Source organism: Pichia membranifaciens (assembly GCF_001661235.1).
Source record: "Pichia membranifaciens NRRL Y-2026 unplaced genomic scaffold PICMEscaffold_7, whole genome shotgun sequence".
Taxonomy (NCBI): domain Eukaryota; kingdom Fungi; phylum Ascomycota; class Pichiomycetes; order Pichiales; family Pichiaceae; genus Pichia; species Pichia membranifaciens.
In genome coordinates, this window is record NW_017566988.1 from 94,331 (window position 1) to 117,965 (window position 23,635).

The following is a 23,635-nucleotide window of genomic DNA, read 5'->3' on the forward strand; positions in this document are numbered from 1 at the left end:
CGTAAAGCTGGAACACTAGAACCGAGCAAACCCTTTTTTTGAGCAGGTACAATATGGCTGTTAAGCAAAACGAAAAGGTGTTTACGCCGAGAGATGTGGAAAATCTCATTGCAAAAGGCCACGCTATTGTGATTTACGATCATTACGTGTTAAAGCTAGACCACTGGATTGAATACCATCCTGGTGGAAACAAAGCTATCTATCATTTTGTGGGGCGGGATGCCACCGACGAAATGAATGCTTATCACTGCGATGAAACTTGTAAGCTGTTTACGAGGTATAAAATTGGAGTTATTGAGGAACCATGGGAAAACATGATACCCCCTATTCAAGGTGGGCACTTCAGAAAGCTGGATCATAACGACGAAGATAAGAGCCTCGGAAAGGGAGATAAAACCTCAAAGGGCAAGAAGTTATGCGGTGAGGTCGATGCAAAAATTGAACCGAAGATACCCCAAGGGGTGATTCTTTTGGAGGGCATGGAAGAATACTACCCCACTAAGAGAGATGGCCCAATCAGAGACCCAAGAACTATAATCGATAACTACGATAACGATCTTGTTAAAAGAGATTTGAACGATATTCCCCCACTGGACTATAAAACACAGAGAGGCTTATCTCGGAAGTATAATGAGCTACACCAACAGATCATAAATGCTAATCTCTATGAGTGTCCATACTACGAATATTTCCTCCAATTCTGCATTAATCTCTCTTTGGGTCTTTATACAATGATTTTTTTCAAAACTAAACACTATTTCATGAGTGCTGTCTTTTTAGGGTTTTTCTGGCAGCAGTTGGTGTTCATTGCACATGATTCAGCCCACATTTCGATAACCCACAACTATCAAATAGACAACATCATCGGTATCATAATCGCCGATTGGATAGGTGGATTATCTATTGGGTGGTGGAAACGGAATCATAATGTTCATCACTTGATCACGAATGACCCTGTGCACGATCCAGATATCCAACACTTGCCATTTTTCTGTGTCAGCTCAAGATTATTTGGAAATGTCTTTTCCACTTATTATGAGAAATATCTTTGGTTTGATGTCTTTGCACGGAAACTTATTCCAATACAACATTTGATGTACTACCCTATCCTATGTTTTGGTCGTTTCAACTTATACAGACTATCATGGGAATACTTACTCAAAGGACAGGGTCCCCGCCACGGTAAAGCAGCATGGTTTCGTTACTTCGAATTGGTAGGACTTTCATTTTTTACATATTGGTTTTTTTACCTTGTGGTTGGCAGCTTACCAACTAAATGGGACAAATTTCAATATATCATGGTGTCCCACATTACTACGATGATTGTTCATGTCCAAATCACTTTAAGCCACTTTGCAATGTCCACTTCAGATTTAGGTGCCAGCGAAAGTTTTGTTTCAAGACAATTAAGAACAACCATGGATGTCTCTTGTCCAGACTGGTTTGATTTTTTCCATGGTGGTCTCCAATACCAAGCTATCCATCATTTATTCCCCAGGTTACCAAGACACAATTTCCGTAAAGCACAAGCATACGTTATTGATTTTTGTCGGGAGACCGGACTTAAATACTCAATATACGGGTTTGTTGATGGAAACGGCGTTGTGTTAAACAAACTACAGGACATTGCACAACAAGTGGTAATTATGAAAGAATGCATTGTAGAGAGTGCAAAACACGCGTAAACATTGTTTCGGACAAAAAAAAAGATTTTGGTTTTGTCTACAGGTGTCATGTATATATATACTACTTCTTTTAAAAATATAGAAAATAACATGCAAGTTATTGTAACGGATTCATGTCCATCACTACGTCATAGTTTTGTCATTTTGTGAGCTTTCGTTAAAACATCAGCTGGTCCTTAATAAGAATTGAAGGAATCGACATATTTGGCTTAGAACGAAACTTATCGCTGGGTGATGGAAAAATCGTCAAGTGGACGAGCATGTTGATCTTTGCGCTAAAGGTGATTTTCAATTGGATTAAGCCAGGTGTATGCTATTAACAATAGTTAGACAGTATCCTTGTTCAAAAAGTTTACACGGGCACCAAAATCAACTATGTTCAAAGTCTTTAAAACAACGGGTATAGAAGGGAATTACAATATCTCTGCCAATCCTACTTTTGTAAGCAACAATTGTTGGGCTATATATCCAGCCAAACATAAAACTACTAAGAAGGCCTATTCAGTGTGGCAATTTCAAAAGAAGGACTGGGAAACACGTCTTACAAATGACGGAATAATAACTAAGAACAACAAAAAACTTGTATTAAACGATATATATGAGAACATACGTTTGTTCATTGGAAATCAAGCAAAGCTAAAACATCCTAATTTTTTAACAGTTATTGAACCTCTTGAAGATCACAAGAATAGAATTTTATTTGTCACAGAATATGTTGTTAGTGATTTGAACAACACTGATAAAAGTGATTTAGATGAGATCATGATTACAAAGGGACTTCTCCAAGTCTCGAATGGGCTGAAATTTTTGCACGACTCTGTACAGAGCGTAGATCTGAATATCAACCCTTCATCCATCGTGATAACCGAAAACTGCGACTGGAAAATTTGTGGTTTGCCATTTCTAGAAAACATAGCCAATGGTATTGCAGAGAAATTTGTTGATCCAATAGATTCCAGATTACCTTCGTTTCTCAGCATAGATTTCAGGTTTTCAAGCCCTAATCTTTTACTTAAACATAAAGTTGACTATATAAATGATCTGTTTTCTCTTTGCTGTGTGATATACTTCTTGTTTAATGATGGTGAATATATGATCAAATGTCACCAGTCATCTGGTTTAACGGATTATGAGAGACAGATCAAAAAATTAAATCAAGTTCTTGGCAGTATTCAAACGAATAGTACCGGAAATAAGCATGCATTTTTCAACAAAATACCAGACAACTATTACATCACTTTCATTGACATTTTGCAAAACTCACAGGAATCCAATACCGATGTGATTCAACTTAAAAAAATCATAACAGTAAACGATCTTATCGAGTCGAATATTTTCAATAACGAATTGATCAGGATTTTGAATATCATAGATGAGTTTGAAACATTACCTGTAACAGAAAAAATAACATTTTTGAAAAAATTAAAACTTGAGATTGAGAAATTTCCCAAACCATTATTAATTAATAAGTTCATTCCAATCTTAATCAATGCGGTCGATATGGACCAAGTTAAAAAGAATGTGCAACCAACGCCTGAAATGGAAGAATTGATTATTGAAAGTTGTGACAACTTAGTCATTCTTTCTCAAAACTTATCGCAATTAACATTTACAGATAAGGTATTTCCGTTTATTTTAATTCTGTTAAAGAGACTACAATTTGATGGCTTCAAGATTCTGCTTTTAAAAAATTTACCTATCATACAGAAGTGTTTAAATGCATCAATTGATAATAACTCAAGCAATGATAGTTTCCAAAAATTCTCCTTAGATTTATTTGATAAATGTATCAACGAGAAAAATTCTTTGGCTGTCCAAGAGCTTACTCTGGTAAACTTGAAAACGCTTTTACCATTTCAGCCTTATTCTGTAATTACCTCAGACATTTTACCCCGTATTTGCACCATCTACTCGACTACAACCTCATTGAAAATCAAAAATCTGACATTAGCCTCTTTCATCACTATGATTGTTGAAGTCAAAAATAATTCCCTTGACGACTTTCTCGTTGTTGATAAAATATTACCATTAATTTATAACACTTCATCCGCAAATTATGCAAATACAAAATTCACCAACAACATCCTCAAATTGTACAATTGCATTTTCGATAAACTTTCCAAATCTACAAACAAATCGTTTAACTCTCAAGGTAATGAAACAGAGATATATGATATCATCATGGAAATTGGGTTTCATGTATGGAAAATTGCAAAATTGATTACAAATAGGCAAGATTTGAATGTTGCTTATGGTACATGGAGCAAAGTTGAGAACTTTTTGAAAAAAGACTTGGATAGCAAGGTAACGGATAATGGTATACCTGAATCTGCCACTACCAGCAGAGTTGCGTCACCAATGCCTTCCGCAATGGCGACCTTTGCGCCAACACCACTTCCAGTAGTGAACAAGTCTAAGGTTACTGCTAGCAATAATTCTAACGACGAGTTTTTCAATGCTAATGAACGAAAGCCATATGCTTCTCGAACCGATGGTTTTGCTGTGATGACAGCAAATAAGGCTTTGAACTCAAATAAACCCAAACATAGTTCTGCGACTAATCTAGTATTCGGTCAAACAAATGCTGCTGTCAACAATATTGTTCCGGTAAGCAACAATGGTAACTCAACCAATCGGATTGACTGGTCTAGGGCTGACACTTTTGCATCTATGCAACCTACAAATACCTCTAGGGGAGCCAGCAAGTCTAGCTCCGCTATCAACTGGAACAGCAATACAGGTGGTAAAAATGCTGATAGTCTAAGCACTATGAAAACTAGTACTGTTACAGATGCGTTTGGCGTCATGCAGCCGACTAGTAAAAGAGGCAAAAATGAGTTGAAGGGTGATGATGATGACGGGTGGGGAGATTTCGCTGTCGGCTCTACAACTGCAAACAATGGATGGAATGATAGTCTTTTGTAAGAGGTTTTCAAAGCTTGTATTTCTTTGTAGTGGTTGAGGTAACTAGCTTCAGTAGACAGAAAGAATAGCGCGAGCTATAAAATTACACAGGACTGTGGATTCGACGGTTTTGACTGCGCTTTTGGGTTAGACTTTGATTTGAGTTTACCTATAGGCTTCCCCTTGCTCTCCACCTTTCTTGAAGGTTGTGTTGGCTTCTTTGATGTTGACTTTGTATTAGAGTTAAGTGCCTTTTTCGATGGAGTAATAGCGTTATTTTTGGCGAGGGGGGCCTGTTTTTTAAGCTCTTCTTCCTTGTCAAAGGTTTTTTGAAGTTTCTTAGATATTTCGTTGTCTTCTTGGAGCTGCAGCTGCTTTGCGAGCAGCAAGTCATAGTCTTCCTGTTGCTGTAGCGCGGAATCGGTAGGCACATCTGAAACAGACTGAGGGGTTGACTTGATTCTCGAGATTTCGAAATCGAAGTTGAGGAAATCACCCTCGTCGTAAATGGAGAGCGGTAGCCAAACAACGTCTGGCTGATTGATGTACCCTATATCTGTGACCAGTGAGTATATAGAGCCTTCATGTTTGATGCACGTGTTGAAGTGGTCGTTACGGAAGAAAAGAAAAATTTGGTTGTCGTTCAAAGAGTCGAGAAGGACTTGAAATCCGGCCGGAGTAAACTCGGTGCTATTGTTGGAAAGGAATTCGTCTATCTGTTTCGCTAGAGTGTCTGCAGAGTCATCGGAGCCGTTCTCTTTCTCCTCCTTTTCCAGCTGGGAAACGAGGTAGTCCTGGCATTGGTCGAAGGTGGGTTTTATGTCTCTTCCCTCAAGCTGGGCAAGCAACTCCGAGGGCATGATAAAGCCGTGGTACAACTTCAATCCAAACAGATCGAGCATGCGTACAATGGAGGGTGAGTAATCTCCAAAATCCAAAACCTGGATGTTGTTGAATGCGGGGTTGATGAGTAGTCCCGAGTCGAGGATTGGGAGTGTATCCATAATCTGACCCGAGGAGGCATGGTCGGTGCTGGCGGCGTAGGCGTCGGCGTCGGGCTCTGCCCGATGCAGAACCCGTTCGACGAGGAACGCGTAGACAGTATCCAAAGAAACCTGTTTTGGAGGCGTCGCCATGGCCATGTCAACCAAGACATTTCTGAACCCCGTGTCGAGATCCGAAACGCCTAGAAGCACTGCGTTCACGAGCGCAATCACGAAGCACGGACCATTCTCGTTCTGTCGTAGCACAGGTCGTCCTTCGGAGACTAGGGTAATTGCAAACGACTTGCTCTGTCCAGCCATGCCGTCCGGGTCTCCTGCTTTTTGTTTTCCCTAGTCATTACGCTTACGCCTCCCGTCTTCCAGTTCATCGCCATCTTCACCACCTTCCGGTCAGATTCATGATGACATCACGCCAGAGATTCTTCTTCCCCGCCCGTGCACCGCCGGATCTTCTCGGAGTTGTTTTTATCTCTTCCTTTTGGGGCCGGCCCGGATTCGGAGGAGGAGCGGGAAAGAGGCCAGGAGGCTGCCAGGAGGGAGCAGGAAAGGAAGATGATGGATGGTAAGAAGAGGAAGGTGGAGAAAGAAGAAATGGGGCGGCCTTCTGAGAGAAATTGAATTGGCTTAGGAGTAGCAAGAATACCCAGTTTACACAATGCCAGACGAACACATTCCCCTCTACACCCCAGCATACTTCCGGACCTGTGCCATTGGCGGGTTTCTTGCGTGTGCCCCAACCCACTCCTTTGTCCTTCCATTAGATTTAGTCAAGTGCAGATTGCAAGTTGACAAAAACTTGTACACCTCGAACTATGCTGGTATCAAGCAGATCATCAAGACCGAAGGGTTGCACAAGATCTACACCGGGTTTGCTCCTACTTTCGTCGGATACGGTTTGCAGGGTGCGTTTAAGTACGGTGGTTACGAGTACTTCAAGAAGCAGTACTCCGACTTGATTGGCGGCTCCAACGTCTTTGTCTACTTGGCTGCTTCTGCGTCTGCTGAGTTTATTGCCGACCTGTTTTTGTGTCCATTCGAGTCGATGAAGGTGAAGTACCAGACCACCTTGCCTCCTAAGGCGATCACGAACTTGACTAAGAACCTCTACTCCGGTTTGGTTCCTTTGTGGTTTAGACAAATTCCTTACACCATGGTGAAGTTCACCACTTACGAGAAGATTGTTGAAATGATCTACGCACGCTTGTCCAAGCCTAAGGAAGAATACTCCAAGGTGCAGCAGACTGGTGTCTCTTTCCTTGGTGGTTACATTGCGGGTATCTTCTGTGCCACTGCCTCGCACCCAGCTGACGTTTTGGTTTCTAAGATCAACAACGACACGAGACCGGGCGAGTCCATTGGCCAGGCTGTCTCAAGAATCTACAAGCAGATCGGTTTCGTTGGATTGTGGAACGGGTTGCCAGTGAGAATCCTCATGATCGGTACCTTGACCGGTTGCCAATGGTTGATTTACGATTCCTTCAAAGTTTATGTTGGTTTGCCAACCTCAGGTTAGACAAGCATAGCACTTCCTTTCCGTTCCGTTTCACAGAGCTCCATTCATAGTTAGATTGCTTATTCCTTTCCACATTTTTTTACCCCCCCCCCCCTCCCCTCATCACTATCCATATTCTTACCAGCCTGCAGGAACATCGACGTATACATAAGCATGCATGTGTATATTCGACAGTATTTATTTATTTCGCAATTAGTCAATCAATTAAATTATTCATTTATTACAAATTCGAACAAATTCGTGAACGTATTCTATGCTTTTTAGCGGCTAACTGTAAGCTTCACTTCCTTCCCAAGTTTCCCATTTCTTGTGCTGTAGCACGATGAAGCAGAAGAGACCAAATAATGCGCAGACAATGATGGCAAAATACTCCAAGACCTTGTAATTCCAGACCAGTAGGGTCCCAACAGTACCATTGTTTGTTTCTACATCTCCAGCACCTGGCCCCCTTCCCTGCTTACCTCTCTTCTTCTCTTTCTTTCTTTTCTCTTCTCTTTCATCGTTGCCAGAGTCGTTGACAGTAGTGTTCATAGTATCGCTGTCTTCGCTGTCGTTGTTATTGTTATGCTCTTCATTATGCTCGTCGCTATCCGCTTCCTCCTCTTCCGCATCTTCACCACTTTCCGAATCCTCTAGATCCTCCATGATACCAACGCAACAGTTCTCAAGCATCTCCCATGCAATGTCAGAGTGTCCCACGTCATCAAAAACACGTGTGGCGTCCACACCAGCACAGTCAAGGAGACACTCTGCCCCTCCGGGATGGTGCTCGAGCAAGTTCACAATGTCGAACACGTAGCCATGGATCATCATCCAAATTCCGTCGGGCTTCTCATTCAACCGTACCTTGTTAATATGTGCTAGCGAAGGTAGTATGTGTTTAGACAATTCGGCTCTCGATATTCTTCTTAGCTTGCTACGATCACTATGCATTAGCTTGTACTGCGCAGAGTCCGGATCCATCAATTCCCGCTGTTTCTTGGCTTTGCGACAGGACTTTGTTTTACTCTTCGGCTTCCCTTTTGTCTTTGGCTTCACCGTACTCATCTGCTTGGACTCATCACTAGAGGGTCGTTGTTTCATTTTGGTTGATTTCGGTTTTGCTTTCAGCTCTGACTTAGACTTGGGCCTCATTTTCAATTTCGTTTTTCTTCGTGGAGACTTTTTCGATAACGCCAGACTTGCCTCCGACTCAATCCTCTTTGTGTAAACAATTCCCATTGCCAAAAACACTCGAGTCACCCAGCTGTCCCCATTGGCTAATTCGTACGGCATCTCTTTCCTGCAACCGATTTTTGGTGTGTACAAAAACCCCTGTCCTTCTCGGAAATCGGGGTGTTGGTAATGCTGATTTTGCTGCTGCTGCGTTTGACGCCGTATGGCATCGCTAGACGGATCATAAACATAGTTGTAGTCTTCTCCATGTTTCGCTATCTCTCTATCCGGTGCGTTTTCAAACCCGTCGTCTATCTGCCTAATACGTTCGTGGCCGTGACCCCCACCCCGCTCTTGCCTGCGGTATCTTCTCTCTATCTCTGAGCTTGTGATTCCGTCTTTTTTTCCGCTTGAAAGCACTGGCAACGGTATCAGTGGCGTCGACTGCATGTGTCTGCTTTCCGTCCTCCCTGCTCTGCCTTCTGCTTCCGTGCCCGGCCTCCGATCCTTGATCTCTTGATAGGGGCTGTTAGGAGACCCTCCGGTTTCTTCAGGTCGCCCAAAAGCGTGAAAATTATTTAACGCGCTCGCACTGTCGGGTCCATGGTAGTCGACCACAGGCCAGGCCAGCAGCACCCGGCGACCCGTCGTCTCGAGGACAGTGACAAGCCGGGGTGGAGAAACGCTAAGGCACGTTGGTCCGACGGATGCAAATACATCATCCTTTAAGGTACGAAAAGTTTGTAGACGATACTAGCAAGCAAACTAAAATCAAGTAATGTTCAGAACCTTTGCCAGAAAACTCTTTGTCACTGCCGGAGCCGGAGCCAGACTCAACTCGACAGGAGCAGCATCATCCTCCGCTGGTCCTGTCTACGATGGCTTCTTGGGCTCTCTACGTGCTGACTTGAAAACATGCATCCGTACCAAAGCACCTGCGTTGGAGAAGACGACTGTGAGAGGCATACTCAGCGAGATGAAGAACCTCGAAATCGAAAACCACGGCTCCGTCGTGGACGAATTCAAGATCTACGACCACTTGAACAAGCTCGTGAAGCAGAGAAAGGAGACTGCCAGCGAGTACCTCAAGCCTGACCAGCCAGAACGTTTCAAGGAGCTAGCACAGAAGGAGCTCGACGAGGCGAAGATCATTAACAAGTATCTAACGGCCTTACCTGTGGCTTCCGAGGATGAGATTGTCGCCAAGCTCACTGAGTTGATGAAGACAGAGAACATCACCGACAAGCGGAAGCTGTTCCAAAAGATTCCTTGGGGCAAGATCAACAAGGAGTGGAGAGCCAGTAAGGGTGCGGTTAGCAATGCCATCAACAACCTGTGATCGGGCCAACAGCGCCGGCCTTGTCCGATTAGATAACTTGTCTATATTACTACTACGTGTATATAATGCTTAGCATACTCAACTATCCTGTACAAACAGATGAATGTCTTATTTTTTTCCTACCTGCTGCACCAGGTCGAGGAACTTCTCCTTACTGATCTCGTTGACGAGCTCCTTCTTCTTTGACTGGCCCACAAGGCCGGTCTCGTGGCTCATGTCGGACTCGGTGCTGGTCTGCGTCATGAGAATGGCATTGAACAACTTGATCACACCTCTTTGGGCAGTTTTCTTCAACTGCTTCTCGTGTTGGAGCACCTGTCTGGCAGTGGCGTCGTTCTTTGGCAAGAGGTCCTTGTTTCGGTTGGCAGTCAATTTCTTCTTCTTTTCGGCAAGAAGCAGACGTTTCGCCTTCTGCTCAAGCTTCACGTCCTCGAACTTTTTCAACTCCTTCTTTGAACGGGCCAAGATAGGGTCCCTACGGTCGTATGCCTTCAAACGCGTGTCAAGAAGGGCATTCATGGCGTTCGAGAACGACTCCGCCTCCTTCTTGGCCGACGTCTTCTGCTTCTTTTGAACAGTAGGTATGTCATCGTCGTCTTCTTCAGCCTCGACCTCTTTCTCATCTTCTGCTTCTTCGGACTCGGAGCCAGACCCGGAATCTTGCTCAGACCCTGACTCACTCTCGGACTCTTTTGTCTCCTCTACTGGGGCAGAGACAGGCTCCGCCTTTGACTTCGTGGCCGCTTTATCGTCTTTGTTCTCTCTTTGTCTCTTTTTTGAGACCTGCACACTCATCTTCTTCTTTGGTTGGTCCGTTTTCACACCTGCGGCAGCCATCTTTCTTCCTGGATATCTAGCTATACTATTTTCTAATCTTCAATCAAGCTCAAAGCACATAAAAGGAACTGTTAAGTTAGTTTTCTAGATGCATCAAAAGATTATTTTTTTTCCACAATATTCATGCTGGAAAATGTAAAAAAAATAAAAAATGTAAAAAAATGCGAAAATATCAAAAAAAAATCAGAAAAATAAAAAAAATAAAAAATAAAAAAATAAAAAAATAAAATAAAAATAAAATAAAAATAATATAAAAAAAATAAAAAAAAAATAAAAAAAATAAAAAAAATAAAAAAAGCTCGGCCGAGCCGATCGTCCGCTCGCGCCTTTAGCCGAATGCGGTTCCTCTTATGCCGGTACCGGGCTGCCGGCCGGGCCGGAATTTAGCAGGCACTCCCCACACCTCACAGTGAGTCCCAAAGCGGTAACAAACAACCTAGCGCGCTTACGAATGTGAAAAGGGCTAGAGCCTCGCCAGGTGACTCATGGGGGCCATAAAAGGGGTAGTGTTCCCTCGCCCCGTTGAAAAGTAGTTGTTGCCTGCTGTTGCTACGTTGTTGTGTTGCTCCTTTCACCTTGGCGTTTCCTTTTGGAGTTTCTCATTTTGCCAGATAGACTTATTACATTAAACTTACTACTACAGCAGCTGCTTCTACAAACAAATCCCTTATTTTATTCTGTTATATTTTGGTTATTCGTGAATTATTAGAATTGTCCAAAATGTCTGCTTAAATTACTTTTGTTTGTTACTAAACATCTATTCAGTTTTTCTTTAAATTTATCATTACAATAAATTAAAAAAGAAAAAAGTCAAGTTTAAACCATCTTAGTTTTAAATATCTTTTTTTTCTATCAATTATCATAATTAGAAAAAATTACAAGATTAATCTTTAATCGAAGTCTATATCCAAAATGTTTCCGTGAAATTTTAAATCAAAAAAATTACCCCGTCCATCATGGCGTCCCGTTACACTTTCATTTCCCATTGAAATAAAAATCGCAAAAAATCAAATACACATTATCAAAAGCCTAATATCAAATAAATTTATTACGTTATTTTTATTGCTACCACCACTATCATAAAGATTATTTCTATATTATTACAATTACAACTATTTTTACTGTTATCGAAAAACCATCTAAAGTATTAAAATTGTCAAAAATGTTGCTCGGAGAAAATATGTTTTCTACTTTCACATCGTTGGATGCTGGTTCCGACAACGTCGCCAACTCTGGTGACTTCATGTTGAATGAAGTTCCCAAGCAAGAAAGCAACGATTTGTTGCTGGACAGCTTGGACTTCAACATCATGAACGAAAACTTGATTGACGGGTTCCAGAACACCACTGATTCTGCTCCTGAAGATAAGATGACTCCATTTGTTGTTGACACCAAAGTTTTCGAGTCTGTTTTCAAAAACTCGGAGGATCCTTTGCTCGATGATATTGACAGCATCGATATTGCCGACGGTGATCTCAAAGAGATGTTTGAAATGGTTGATTCAGAAATCAACAATGATGTTGTTATCAAGCAAGAGGAGCAGGATGATTCTGAAGTCAGATCGAAATCAACTTCTGCTCTCATGTCTTCGAGATCCTCTTCTGCATCTGCGTCTGCATCCCCGATGTCTTCTACTTCTTGCAAGAGATCTTTTTCTACTGCTTGCTTGGAAGACTCCGAGGCTGAATCTTTAAAGAAGGACAGCTTGGGTTGCACACCTTACACGAGGAAGCAAAGAAACAACCCTCTGCCTCCAGTCGTCCCTAAGGGTGGGGATGTCGCCTCCATGAAGAGGGCTAGAAACACCGAAGCTGCAAGAAGATCAAGAGCTAGAAAGATGGAGAGAATGTCTCAACTAGAAGACAAATGCAACGATCTGTTGAAGGAAAACAATGATTTAAAGGCACAAGTTCAAGCCTTGAAGCAGTTGTTAGGCCAACAGTAGTTTTCAGGCATTTTATTCTATCCGCTTTCATTTAATTCATTCATTTTAGCTTATTTTTTTGGCAAAGAAATTTATTATTTTAATTCTATAGTGCTATTTATACTAGAATCGAATATTTCACTATTACTAAAAATTAAGTCATCAAGACTAGTCAGTCACTCTGGTAATACACGTCATCAGATGGGGAGAGGTAATGTATCATCAACATACTGGTTAGAGAACAAAAAAATGTAAATTGAGAATCTCATTGAGAGATACGGGATTCGAACCCGTGTCACCACCTTGGAAGGGTGGTATGCTAACCACTACACTAACCTCCCAATTTACAAACGTAAAAATTTAGCACTGCAGTCTGTCATGCAAAGTCATAATTTTACTCACCTGTACACCACCATATTTTATTTTTTAGCGACTATCGACGAATTCTAAATTTCTTTCCGTGTGGCTAACGTAATCAACATTAAATTTTGTTTCTCATACATACACTATAAGTTGTTCTCTATAATTTTCCTACTCTGTTTGTTTTTGTTGTTTGTTCGTTTGTGGATCAAAACATAAACAATCGCAAAGGAAAAGCGTGCCACTTTATTCCAAGCACAACTGGGCGTACCTTGCAATTGGATAGTTACAGCACAAACAGAACAGTGGAGTTTCATTTCGTTGTATATAGAAGGAATACAACACTTCAATCATGTTTGATTTCATATGGTATATGCTCTCCCCCTTCACCCTAATTTTGTTCCCCATCTCCAATAATTACGTGAGTACGGATGAGAATGACAGCGAGTTTCGCAAAAGCGAAACAATGAATGCTTCGGAGGATGGTACGAGAAACAGTTTGAACCACAGGCCGAAAATAAAATCAGTCAATATTCCTTATTACTTTCAAGGTGAAATGGAAGACTCCATCAGTTTACAGATCAAATCCTTAGTCTATGTTTTCCATAGGTTCCAGATATCAAACTTAAAGCCATTTTTGAAGATCAGCGACCTAACTGATGAATATGACTTTGACTATCTAGGTAGTAACCATCATAGCAACTTCAACGGAGCCAACAAGTCGGCAAATCAAAGGAGCTCAATGAATAGCAGATCAATTCTAATGAATGATAAACTAGACCGGATCTATAACGTCGACCATTTCAAAACGCAGCTTCTGAATGATCCCTACAGAATACTGATCGACTATAGCAAAAATAAGTTTAGATCGCTACTTATTTTAAGTGAAGCTCCAAGCGAATTCAGCGAAATACCCAGTCTCAATACTCCGAATTTCAACTTCTTGATCTTGAAACCAGATGATCCAACCGAAAAATATGTTGAAGTCATAGTGAATAAATCCGGCATTTATAGTGAGCACAGAATCAACAATAAAATAAAAGTTCAAATACTATTGAGGATCATAAACAGGCAGAAGAAAGCTCTAGAGTCAAACAACGCAAATTCTCCTGAATTTTCAGGGGAATTCACTAAGGATGACAGGGCAAATATAATAAAATCTTATGTCCAGAAGTTGGCATTTTATATACAAGTACAGAGAATATATAAGGCAGCTCTTAAATCAAAGGAAAGAGATATGAAAAATCAGCTGTACAAATACTCAAACGACAAATCAATACAATCATATAAGAGCTTGAAATCCGAAAGATCGAGGATGATACTGCTACCTGAGTCTACAACCTCACCAATCAAAAACACCAACATGAACGCTAATAACTCTTCAACTGGATTACTTCCAAACTCTACGAATCATCAAATATCGATAATGGATCTTGACGATACAGTGAACCAGAACAATTCTGACTACCCTTATTACTCAGATACCGCTGACTCCCAAGCTTCTAGTAGCACGAGCAGTGTTAATTTCGTGAAACTTTTTACACCCGAGGAAAAGCACGTATGTTTCGAACAAAGCAAAATGGCAGTGAGGATCAGAATAGAAAGAGAAAGAACTTTACTGTTGTTCTGACTTTCGCATTTTTTCCTCCTTTCATGCATATTACTGCTTCTTTCATGCTTTAATTCCTAAAAATACTCTGTATTTAAAACTTATTTTATACATTTTATACGAACTTATGATACATTATATAGAGTAGTGCTTTAGCTTTCTTCTCAGTCTCTGATTTAGAATTGCAAGGCGTCACAGTATTGCTGGCATAAATCACTTAGATAGTCGAGTTTAGATTCACTTAAAACATTGAAGCATAAGTTACCGTTGGGAAACTTATAGGTTTCAATTAATGATTTTATCATACTTATACTCCTGCTAAATCTTAAAATCAGTCTATTCTTCCTCTCGGTTTCACTAATATTTTTCAGTTCGTTGTCAATCTCTATTCTTTCCATATCTTGATCTAAATGCTCAATTTCAATCAAAAACCCTTTAAAGGTGCCATGTAACAAGCAATTGCTTGTTCTTAATCTAAACTTCTCCTGTGCTCTGGCTTTCTTGCCATCTTGGGATGCTCCCACACTATTTCCTTCTTCAAGTTCGACATTTATAATGTAGCCTACACCACCTTGTCCCCTTACTGTTTGTTTTAACGTCCAAAGACTCTGAAGTTTGGAGACAAGCATGAACTCTAGATTTTCATTCGTTTGAACGCTGAGATTGTTACAGCAACCGTTCTGGATATGTTTGAGTAGTTTTTTCCGTCTTCTCATTTCATCCAAAGAATTTTCTTCAAACCTATTCATGATTAAATCATCCTCTATTTCAAGATCGCTTCCGGTTTTGCTTCCAGTTTTGCTTCCGTTTTGTAAGTCAACAATTTCAGTTTCTTTCTCGCCGTTCATAGTAATATCACCTTCAGGATCTATTACCTCATGTTCCCCTTTCAGCTTGGTACCAACAAAGTCTTTTTCTATTGACTCTGCTTTGTCATTAACACTCTCATCTTTCTCTCTGTAATAGTTTAAGCCCTTGGTTGTAAATGATTCCAATCTATTGATGATATGAGTTGAGTTAGGAACACTCGTAACAACACTTTTGTTATTATTGATGATGCTGATCATTCTATTACCTCTTTCTTCGTCGTTCAAATACGAAAGCTGTAGAGTGTACAAGTACCTGTTTGGGATCTGTTTTGAATCCAAGTTCAATGGCTTTGAATACTTGTTATTCAAAAATATTCCAAGTTCAAATTCCCACGGTGGTAATGTTTCCGGGAGTTGATTCATTATCATGTCATGAAATTGTGTAATCGTAGTCGGCGTTGCCTGATTCACAAACAATACTGCAGTCACCATTGTAATATATTCTATTTTGCCTGTTTGCTTGACCGAAAATAGAGAAACGAAATGAATATAGAAAGTGGCTATGGGTTTGAGCTTGGTTGCACCTTAAAGTATAGCGAAAGTGAAAAACCTGAAGTAAAAACATGTTTTTACAAATTTATTGAAGCTAAAGCTAAAGCTCGATAGTTTCTAATCATCCGTTCTAGTTAAGTTGATATGCTATAGGGCTCACGAATAATACCTAGGACCTGTTCAAGCCATGTTTACTTCATTAGAGGAAAAAAGACAACTTCTAGAAGATTTAGAATTACTGGATTATGCCATCACAAAAAGAATAAAAGTCAATCCCAAAATTTATACTCCCAAAGATGCTAAATTAGATCACCGAATACTCATTCCAAACAAAAAAATAATGGATGCTTCCGTAGTACTACAGAAACATGAGATTAAAAGCTTTGTCCAAAAATACGAAGCAGAAAAGAGAAGTTTAGTCAATTTATTGCTTGATGAAGAATCAAGCTTCCATGACAAAAACATTCTCAAACGTCCCGAGTACGAAAAGGGAGATTTTGCAGAACTTTTTAAGATGTGTGAAGACATCTCTGAAACCTCGCCATCGGTTAAGCCGCATAGTACAGGATCATCATCCTGTAAAGACTATGAGATTTATGATATGTTCTCCTGCAACGCAAACTATCCCGAGCTAAAACGAAAGATTGAAGAACTTGAAGATCCGACAAATCTAATCCACAATCTTTCTAAAAGTAAAAAAACCAAGAGAAAAGCAGAGTCCGCAGAGAAATACAGAATTCTATCCTCTTTTGGCTCAGATATTAAGTTATCACTCATATTTACTCCTGAAGAAATGTATGGTACACAAGTTGACATGAAATCACTATATAGAGAGTGGTTATCGTTACCCAGATATACGCCTTTCCCGACGACGGATATTCCAAAGTATAAGACGTTTTTGAAGAAATTTACCACAAGAGATGGCGCCATAAAGATTGAAAGCTCTGAGTATAACTTATATTTGGAATTCGTTATCAAATATTTAAAAAATTTTATTGACCGGGTGAATCCATTGAGTCCATTGAAAGAAGCTCCTAATTCAGAAGTACATTTGTTTTTCCACAACGATTTTTTCTGTCTTGCTTGTAACAAACAGTTTGCAAAAGACACTGTCTACAATTCTCATTTGTTGGGCAAAAAACATGCTAAGGCATCACAACGTCTTACTGGAATATTGAAGCTCGAATCGGAAATTGTGTATTTGCTAGAGACGTATTTGAAGGGCCAATTTGAAACAACTCTACATGAGCTCGAGCGTACTGATCTCTTAACGGTACGTGAGCGTGAGCTTGAGAAACGTGAGGTGAAGCCGTTGGATTCTGGTGAAATGGCATCTTTGCCTCAATATTTTGGAACTAGCTTCAAGCTGGCCAATCGGAATGGCGTCAATGATTCAACTGAGAGGGATTATGGGTATGGAAATGAAGATGACGATGATGAAGACGACGAGAAGTTATATAACCCACTCAATCTACCAATAGGACCCGATGGTCGACCTATTCCATTTTGGTTATGGAAACTCAAAGGCCTTGGCCACGAATTCAAATGTGAAATTTGCAATAATACGTTGTACAAGGGACGAACAGCATTCAACAAGCATTTCAAAGAATCGACACATTTGGAAGGGCTGAAGGAACTCGGAGTTCGTGACAACTTTTCTTATTTCAAGGATTTGAGCTCGAAGAAAGAAGTTCAACAGTTGTTAGAGACTTTGCAGAGAAAACATAGAGAACAACTAAAATTCATAGATAATACAGAGCAGGTAGAAGACGAACAAGGTAACCCAATGAATAGAAAAGTTTACGAACAACTACAAAAACAAGGACTTTTGTAATTTGTTACATAGAATTAAAAATTTTATACATTAATGTAAATACGTGCTGCTCATGTAGCTGACTAACTGGTATCAGCTGTAACAGCATTGTCCTGAGGTGGCTTCTCCAAAGAAGGTATGATAGTTGGTTTGTATTTTTTCAAATAACCGAGGCATTCATTCTGTAATTGCCCATTGTTTCTCTCAACAGCATAATTGTACAAATCACTCAAAAAATTGATGCAGTCATCAAAAACTGGTGGTCGGAACATGATCAAGTAAAGTAAGGGCTGGAAGCCTATTTTAGATCTGACAGGGTCGGTACAGACCGACCTTAGTTTCGAAATCAAACTCAAATCGAGATACGGTAATTCACTCAATAGTCTGATAAAAATATTCCTATCGCTTGGTTCGAGGAATGGAATTAAGTAGTCTAACACTAATCCAGTGTATTTCATATAATTGGAACTTGACATATCTTTACTTTCGTCTTTTGACACAATAAACTCATCATAGTATTCTTCGTTCAACCATTCTATGACACCATCTATACGACCTTTGATATCCTCCTTAAAATAATTGAAGAGTGAGTCTCTGATATAATTCGAGATCTCAGGATTAAGCTTCGTTCCTCTCGTTGCCAGTCTTGAAAGTAATTTAATCCATGAATTTCTCTTCCATCTGGAAATTGCTACTTTTTTCAATTCTTGAGTATCTGTTTTATTTGCTTCACTGTCTTTATCATTACCAAATTTGGCTGAAGAGGTTTTTATGAAATTATCGACTATCAGTTTTATTTGGTCTTGTTTTTCATCTGGATCCAAGATTTTTGGAAGTGGCAACTCAAAATTTTTACTTTCTAGCTCGAAATCAAACTCTTCGTCCTTTTTATCAGGATCATTACCATTTTCTTCTTTTTTGACAACTCCGGAAGAAGGATCGTATAAATCATCTTCTTCATTATTTTTATTTTGCTGTTTATCTTGCGCATTGAGCTTATTGTCAGAAGAGTTGTTTGCAGATTGTTGTTGCTGCTCCCTTAGTTGGAACCTATTATACAGATCTAGATATCTTGAGCTTATAATTTCCAATCCTGCATTGAGTTTATTCGTATCGGTTTTGGATAAACCTAAAATCACAATGTTATTTATAAACTCACTTGGAATTGCCGATATGTCGAAATTGGCCAACTCATCTTTTGGGTTAATCAATGTATAAATACCTTTATACGTCTCTTCCTTAGCAATTCTAGATTCATCAAAAAAGTCAATGCTTTTTTCAGTGTCGAGCTTCCGCCTTTTCAGTTTTTGAGAGTTTTCGTCTTCACTTCTGTGTTCGTCCTCAATATCATTTTCATCCGATAAGATACTTCTCTTCTTCTGTTTGTTGGATTTCTCAACCATGTACGATAACTTATTAGCGAATCTTGACTTGAGAGGAGGGTCCTTGTCAATGAACCCTCTGTTGAGTAACATTGACATAAGTATTCTGTCTATCCTATCGTTGAATCTTCTAGTCAACCTCACTTTCAACTTATCTGTTTCAAACTTGGGAGGATTTTTAAACTGTGATTCATATGCTAGTATGAAGCCTAAGATTTTACTGGAAGTGAAGTTAGGTCTCGTTTTAAACAACGACATCAAAATGGCTATTAGAGTTGAAAAAAATGAGGTAGGTAGCAAAGCATCGTTATTTAGTAGATTTAATATGTAGTCAATTAACATTTGTCCCTGCGTATTCAATGACGAACTGTAAAGAAATGGGTGATTTTTGTTCACGAGGGATATTGAGATATCCATATTATCATCTGTGACAGCTGAAAGGTCGTTTTTCGGGTTGATAGAGTTTGGTGGACATGGCAGCTGAGTTTGGATAACTTTACCAAGTAGCTTTGCCAAAGCGATTTTACAGCCGGTTGATCTGGTGAGATCGGTTTCCTTATTAAGAGGCAATAAGGGATAAGCAGAAGGCCACTTAGAGATCAAAAAATCTTTCAGTTTCGAGATTTTGGACCAACTTTGAGAATCAGGGAACCTTGTCAGCTGTAAAAACATCAAGCCATAGACGGAAGCAAAAATTTCAATTGATTTCTGGATCAAATTATAGCTTATTTTTTCCAGATTTATAGCCACTTCACTATTGATTATAAACTTGGACAACATGTCCACCAATTTCAGACAATTCTGCACTCTCAGGTCAAAAGAGCTAATCTGCTTGGAGACAAAGGACTTGTGGATGAAGTTCAAGCACTTTATCTGTAGTTTTGTGTTGTTCAAGGGCTGCGCCAAACTAATGGCGACTATTGTATCTAAAATCTGGACAAAGTAATCATTATTTTCGAACGCCAACTTAGCTGCTTCTTCAATCTGTTTCAATTGGAATTTCAGGTTCTGGTCCTCATCGCTGCTCTTAACTGCAGCTGCATTGCTACCGTTTGCAGCTGCAGCTGAAGTTTGAGTCAAGGTGGAAGAAGGGACAGATGACATGGGCGGTTCTGGGTTTGGTTTCTGACCTGAAAAGTTTTTCTTGTTGAAGTTGTTGTTGTCGTTGTTCTTTATTCGTGAGAAGACAGAAGAGAAAGGCTTTTCTGTCCTGTGGTGTCGTTGCTGGGTCGGCAGTGGTATCTCTGTTGAAATGGAAGTCAGGAGGTTCAATGTGTAACGCTGACTGGAGCTGGGCAGGACGAGTTCAAGCCTCTCCGTGTTTCAAATGGGGAAGAAAGGAGGAATTACTTAGGATTTAGTGGCGACTGGAGAGAGCCGGCAAAACAAAAAGGAGTAAAAGAGGAGGTAGAGCAAAGCTAGCAAAGCTTAAAAAAACAAAGAGTGCTCTGGAAAGAGGACGAGGATTGTGTTAGCCACCAAAGCAAGAGCACAGACAGGGTAGGGATAACAGATATAGTACACTGTTCTGCGAGGATGCTTGGTTGCTTCTTGCACAGGAGCACGACCACAGTATCATTTCCAGCAGGTTGTTGATGAGCCATGCCGTGACTTCTACCAGGAAAGAACCGCCTTTCTCTTCATACTCTCGCTCGTCCTCGCTTTCTCTCCGCTGGCTCGTTTCCCCGCCGACGCGTCGCTGTGGAGCATTGCTGCGGGCTTCTATGTGGTGATGCTTGTTGATGATTGTTGCTTTACGTTACAGTCTTCTAAAAGATACAAAGGTAAGGAGTAGGGTGCAGGCAGTTCTAGTAGCCGTTGTACGGGTTGCCGCTACCGTCGTGCTGCTGGTACTGGTGCGGAGGGGCATCTGTAGCAGAGTTGTCGTAGGCCGGCTGGTACTGGTCGGCGTACTGGTTGTTTGGGTTTCCGTACTGAGCTCCTCCGTACTGGTCTCCTCCGTAATGCTCTGGTGGATATTGGCTGGCGTATTGTTGGCTAGCATACTGCTGGCCGGCATACTGCTGGCTGGCGTCGTTGGCGGCCAAGTTGAAGCCACCTGGATTGCCGACGGCGGCGTACTGTCCCGCGTAGGGGGCGTCGTACTGGCCCTGGTACTGTGAGGCATACTGGCCCTGGTACCCCTGGTATCCCTGGCGGGCCTGGTACTGGTCTCTGTCGCCCTCTCTGTCCCTACCCCGGTCTCTCTCCCGGTCTCTGCCGCCACGCTGGTACCCGCCCCGTCTTCCGCCAAAGCGGCCCCGTCCACCTCTGCCGCCCCGGCTGTCACCATACCTCCTGAATCCTCTCCGCTTCCCGCCGTTGTAACCGTACATGCTCTGGTGCTTCTGCGCACCGTTCTCCCCACGGCCGTACTGTCTCCCGTCCTCGAAGCCCGGGTCGAGGTCGATGTCGATGGTCCGCCCATTGATCTTCGTCTTGTTCAAGTACTTCACGGCGTTGAGGGCGCCGCTGGGCGCCTTGAAGATCACGAAGCAGAAACCCGTCGGCGACTGGTCGTGGGCGTTGAGCCCCATGATCACCTTCTTGATCTTCCCACACCTGCAGAACAGCTCGTAGATCTGCTCCTCGGTCGTGCTCAACACCAAGTGTCCGATGTACACCGTCGACGACGTCATAGAGTTCTTCAACTTGTCGTAGCCCGTCAGCTCGTCCTTCCGGGCCCTGTTGATGAGGTACATCGACGGTCTGTCCAACCGGTAGGTGGCATTCTTGAAGTTCGGCTGGTCAAACTCTTTCAAGTGGCTAGCCTGCTGCGGCAGGTTCTTCGGCTCCTCCATGTTGTGTGTGTCGTACTATGGCTGCTCCCTGGCTCTGTTTTAGAACTACTCCGACTACCTACGAGTCTATATACGTGCGTCCGAAGACGTCTGCACAGCTAAACATCTCTTTCTCTACAGCGATCTCGGCTCACCTCAAGTCCTTGTCGCCCACCTCTTTCTGCTCGCCCAGATGCTCGGTGCACCCAAAACGCTCGATGGTCCCTGCACAGATGTCAGCTCTCTTGATGTCCAGCACAGTGACACTCGTGTTGTACGGCACCCGGAGGTCGGCGGCCGTCATGCCCGGCCCGAGCTGGTACCCCTGCTCGTGGTAGAGATAGTTCACGAAGTTGCGGATCACCCCTCCGTGCGTGCAAAGCAGCACGTTCCGGTACCCCTCCTGCGCACACATCGCTAGACATTCGAGCCAGCGCTTGTAGATCCGGGCAATCATGTCCTCCTTCTTCTCGCCACGGTTGCGGAACCCGTCCCCGTACTTGGCCTTGGCTTCGCCGATCTTCATGCCCTCTACGTCACCCATGAATCTTTCTCGGAACGCCGGGCTCTTGACAAACTGCCCCGGCACCTTGTCGGCGCCCACAGCGGCCTCGATCCCCTGAGTCGTCTGGATGCATCTCTTCAAGTCGGAGCTGATCCACATGTCGAAGTCGATGTCCTTGAACCGAGACCCGAGCAGTCTGGCCTGCGAGTGGCCCGTCTCGTTCAGCGCAATGTCCTGGTGACCCTGCAGGATCTTCTCGATGTTCCATGCCGTTTGCCCGTGCCTCACAACAAAGACACGGATCACGCTGCTGTCCTGGTTCTCCATACTTCTGAGTATATGGTTGGCTGCAATGTTCTGCCCCTCTTAGGCCCAGATCTGCTTCACCCTTATCCTCTGCCTACCCGTGTATACCTGTCTGCAATCGCAGCCTCTCCAGAACTTACCCGGCCGCCGCTGCATGCAAGGGCCCTCGCTTTTCTCACTCTTTGACTTTTCTCCCACAGTAAACCGGGACATCTTCATCAGAATCGAGTAGATAGAGGAATATCGGCCTCCAGAAGAAAGAAACAGTGCCAGCTCTGCAAGCCCCCACACCCCAAAACGTCTCCAATGTACTCTGCCAGCAGAACGACGCAATTCTGCGTGAAACAGCAGCATCGCCACTTCTCTGTGTCGAGAAGCAGCTACTCCGTCTTGGACTATTTCAAATTTTTCAAAAAGAAGAACCAAGACAACACGCTTCAACCAAGAGACACCAAGGAAGTCATAAAGGAGGTCGAGGAGAAGCAGGATGAAATTCCCATAGAAGAGAAAATAGAGATTTTGGGCAGAAAAAACCCAAGATACACTGACAAAGCACTCATAAAGGAAAACCTCAAGGGCTTCCAAATCCACCGCTGGATACCTAGATCGAATGCCTTTACCAGCACGCTGACCGCAGATAACTACAGGTCCGAAATTGGTTCCAAACTTGAAGCCATTTTTGAAGAACACAAGCTGTCCAAGGAACAGCCAATAGACGACTTGTACGTCAGATTCAACGTCTTCAAAACTATCCAAAAGCTTTTCATCCTTCCGATTCCTGACTCCAAGTTTGCTGTCCTCAACTCGTTTGCAGCTATCGAGTCATATTTGGTTGCTCAGCTCGATCCTGTGTTGAAGCACTCGAAGAAAACAGAATTCCAGCCAGATGCCGTCGACCTTGACCCTGCTGCATTTGAAGGAACCAACGTCTCAATTTCAGAATGGACGTTTGAGAGCCAGAAAGAGAAAACTTACAAGAAGTTGATGAGAAAGGCCAACAAGCTCGAAAAGCTTTCTGTGAAAGAGTTCAACGAAAAGTCATCTTCCCAACCTGCTTCTCAGTAATTCCCATTTAGATAGTATTTCCTTTATATAAAGACCTGTAAATATACTTTGATATATATAATATGATGAAGAAAATGATCATTATCGTTATCA

General features: G+C 41.9%; 15 protein-coding genes and 1 non-coding gene across 16 annotated transcripts; 8 read left to right on the top strand and 8 right to left on the bottom strand.

The window, feature by feature from the left end:
* The first annotated feature begins 15 nt into the window (after window positions 1–15).
* PICMEDRAFT_18244 (hypothetical protein) lies at window positions 16–1,947 on the top strand. Its single transcript, XM_019161921.1, has one exon. It carries the CDS (start codon window positions 54–56, stop codon window positions 1,683–1,685), a length of 1,632 nt encoding a protein of 543 aa, XP_019015437.1. The 5' UTR covers window positions 16–53; the 3' UTR covers window positions 1,686–1,947.
* Window positions 1,948–2,060: 113 nt separating this feature from the next.
* PICMEDRAFT_21585 (hypothetical protein) lies at window positions 2,061–3,998 on the top strand (the record flags this gene model as incomplete). The annotated part of the gene is made up of 1 exon (XM_019162211.1): window positions 2,061–3,998. A coding segment is annotated over one exon (1,938 nt), but the record flags the coding sequence as incomplete, so codon positions are not given.
* A 686-nt stretch (window positions 3,999–4,684) lies between these two features.
* PICMEDRAFT_74577 (hypothetical protein) lies at window positions 4,685–5,893 on the bottom strand (the record flags this gene model as incomplete). Its single annotated transcript, XM_019164807.1, has 1 exon — window positions 4,685–5,893. The coding sequence occupies one exon, from the start codon at window positions 5,891–5,893 to the stop codon at window positions 4,685–4,687; it is 1,209 nt and encodes a 402-aa protein (XP_019015439.1).
* Window positions 5,894–6,134: 241 nt separating this feature from the next.
* On the top strand, window positions 6,135–7,304 carry PICMEDRAFT_18247 (hypothetical protein). The gene has a single exon (XM_019161922.1). The coding sequence runs from the start codon at window positions 6,249–6,251 to the stop codon at window positions 7,104–7,106; it is 858 nt and encodes a 285-aa protein (XP_019015440.1). The 5' UTR covers window positions 6,135–6,248; the 3' UTR covers window positions 7,107–7,304.
* A 450-nt stretch (window positions 7,305–7,754) lies between these two features.
* PICMEDRAFT_18949 (hypothetical protein) lies at window positions 7,755–7,961 on the bottom strand (the record flags this gene model as incomplete). The annotated part of the gene is made up of 1 exon (XM_019162095.1): window positions 7,755–7,961. A coding segment is annotated over one exon (207 nt), but the record flags the coding sequence as incomplete, so codon positions are not given.
* A 1,159-nt stretch (window positions 7,962–9,120) lies between these two features.
* On the top strand, window positions 9,121–9,588 carry PICMEDRAFT_21451 (hypothetical protein; the record flags this gene model as incomplete). Its single annotated transcript, XM_019162204.1, has 1 exon — window positions 9,121–9,588. A coding segment is annotated over one exon (468 nt), but the record flags the coding sequence as incomplete, so codon positions are not given.
* Window positions 9,589–9,708: 120 nt separating this feature from the next.
* Window positions 9,709–10,395, bottom strand: PICMEDRAFT_37183 (hypothetical protein; the record flags this gene model as incomplete). Its single annotated transcript, XM_019163065.1, has 1 exon — window positions 9,709–10,395. The coding sequence occupies one exon, from the start codon at window positions 10,393–10,395 to the stop codon at window positions 9,709–9,711; it is 687 nt and encodes a 228-aa protein (XP_019015443.1).
* Window positions 10,396–11,599: 1,204 nt separating this feature from the next.
* On the top strand, window positions 11,600–12,382 carry PICMEDRAFT_74582 (hypothetical protein; the record flags this gene model as incomplete). The annotated part of the gene is made up of 1 exon (XM_019164808.1): window positions 11,600–12,382. One exon carries the CDS (start codon window positions 11,600–11,602, stop codon window positions 12,380–12,382), a length of 783 nt encoding a protein of 260 aa, XP_019015444.1.
* A 248-nt stretch (window positions 12,383–12,630) lies between these two features.
* On the bottom strand, window positions 12,631–12,702 carry PICMEDRAFT_t147. The gene has a single exon. It is a non-coding gene; the product is annotated as a tRNA-Gly (tRNA).
* A 485-nt stretch (window positions 12,703–13,187) lies between these two features.
* PICMEDRAFT_13539 (hypothetical protein) lies at window positions 13,188–14,351 on the top strand (the record flags this gene model as incomplete). The annotated part of the gene is made up of 1 exon (XM_019160075.1): window positions 13,188–14,351. The coding sequence occupies one exon, from the start codon at window positions 13,188–13,190 to the stop codon at window positions 14,349–14,351; it is 1,164 nt and encodes a 387-aa protein (XP_019015445.1).
* Window positions 14,352–14,386: 35 nt separating this feature from the next.
* Window positions 14,387–15,660, bottom strand: PICMEDRAFT_18253 (hypothetical protein). Its single transcript, XM_019161923.1, has one exon. It carries the CDS (start codon window positions 15,629–15,631, stop codon window positions 14,507–14,509), a length of 1,125 nt encoding a protein of 374 aa, XP_019015446.1. The 5' UTR covers window positions 15,632–15,660; the 3' UTR covers window positions 14,387–14,506.
* Window positions 15,661–15,829: 169 nt separating this feature from the next.
* On the top strand, window positions 15,830–17,743 carry PICMEDRAFT_18254 (hypothetical protein). The gene has a single exon (XM_019161924.1). The coding sequence runs from the start codon at window positions 15,879–15,881 to the stop codon at window positions 17,523–17,525; it is 1,647 nt and encodes a 548-aa protein (XP_019015447.1). The 5' UTR covers window positions 15,830–15,878; the 3' UTR covers window positions 17,526–17,743.
* On the bottom strand, window positions 17,508–20,487 carry PICMEDRAFT_18256 (hypothetical protein). Its single transcript, XM_019161925.1, has one exon. It carries the CDS (start codon window positions 19,988–19,990, stop codon window positions 17,588–17,590), a length of 2,403 nt encoding a protein of 800 aa, XP_019015448.1. The 5' UTR covers window positions 19,991–20,487; the 3' UTR covers window positions 17,508–17,587.
* A 747-nt stretch (window positions 20,488–21,234) lies between these two features.
* Window positions 21,235–21,648, bottom strand: PICMEDRAFT_19205 (hypothetical protein; the record flags this gene model as incomplete). Its single annotated transcript, XM_019162109.1, has 1 exon — window positions 21,235–21,648. A coding segment is annotated over one exon (414 nt), but the record flags the coding sequence as incomplete, so codon positions are not given.
* A 169-nt stretch (window positions 21,649–21,817) lies between these two features.
* PICMEDRAFT_74588 (hypothetical protein) lies at window positions 21,818–22,498 on the bottom strand (the record flags this gene model as incomplete). The annotated part of the gene is made up of 1 exon (XM_019164809.1): window positions 21,818–22,498. The coding sequence occupies one exon, from the start codon at window positions 22,496–22,498 to the stop codon at window positions 21,818–21,820; it is 681 nt and encodes a 226-aa protein (XP_019015450.1).
* A 285-nt stretch (window positions 22,499–22,783) lies between these two features.
* PICMEDRAFT_74589 (hypothetical protein) lies at window positions 22,784–23,542 on the top strand (the record flags this gene model as incomplete). The annotated part of the gene is made up of 1 exon (XM_019164810.1): window positions 22,784–23,542. One exon carries the CDS (start codon window positions 22,784–22,786, stop codon window positions 23,540–23,542), a length of 759 nt encoding a protein of 252 aa, XP_019015451.1.
* Between the last annotated feature and the right edge of the window lie 93 nt (window positions 23,543–23,635).

Coding starts and splice junctions, on each gene's coding strand:
- PICMEDRAFT_18244 (XM_019161921.1), top strand. CDS start 54: ATGGCTGTTAAGCAAAACGAAAAGGTGTTTACGCCGAGAGATGTGGAA.
- PICMEDRAFT_18247 (XM_019161922.1), top strand. CDS start 6,249: ATGCCAGACGAACACATTCCCCTCTACACCCCAGCATACTTCCGGACC.
- PICMEDRAFT_18253 (XM_019161923.1), bottom strand. CDS start 15,631: ATGGTGACTGCAGTATTGTTTGTGAATCAGGCAACGCCGACTACGATT.
- PICMEDRAFT_18254 (XM_019161924.1), top strand. CDS start 15,879: ATGTTTACTTCATTAGAGGAAAAAAGACAACTTCTAGAAGATTTAGAA.
- PICMEDRAFT_18256 (XM_019161925.1), bottom strand. CDS start 19,990: ATGTCATCTGTCCCTTCTTCCACCTTGACTCAAACTTCAGCTGCAGCT.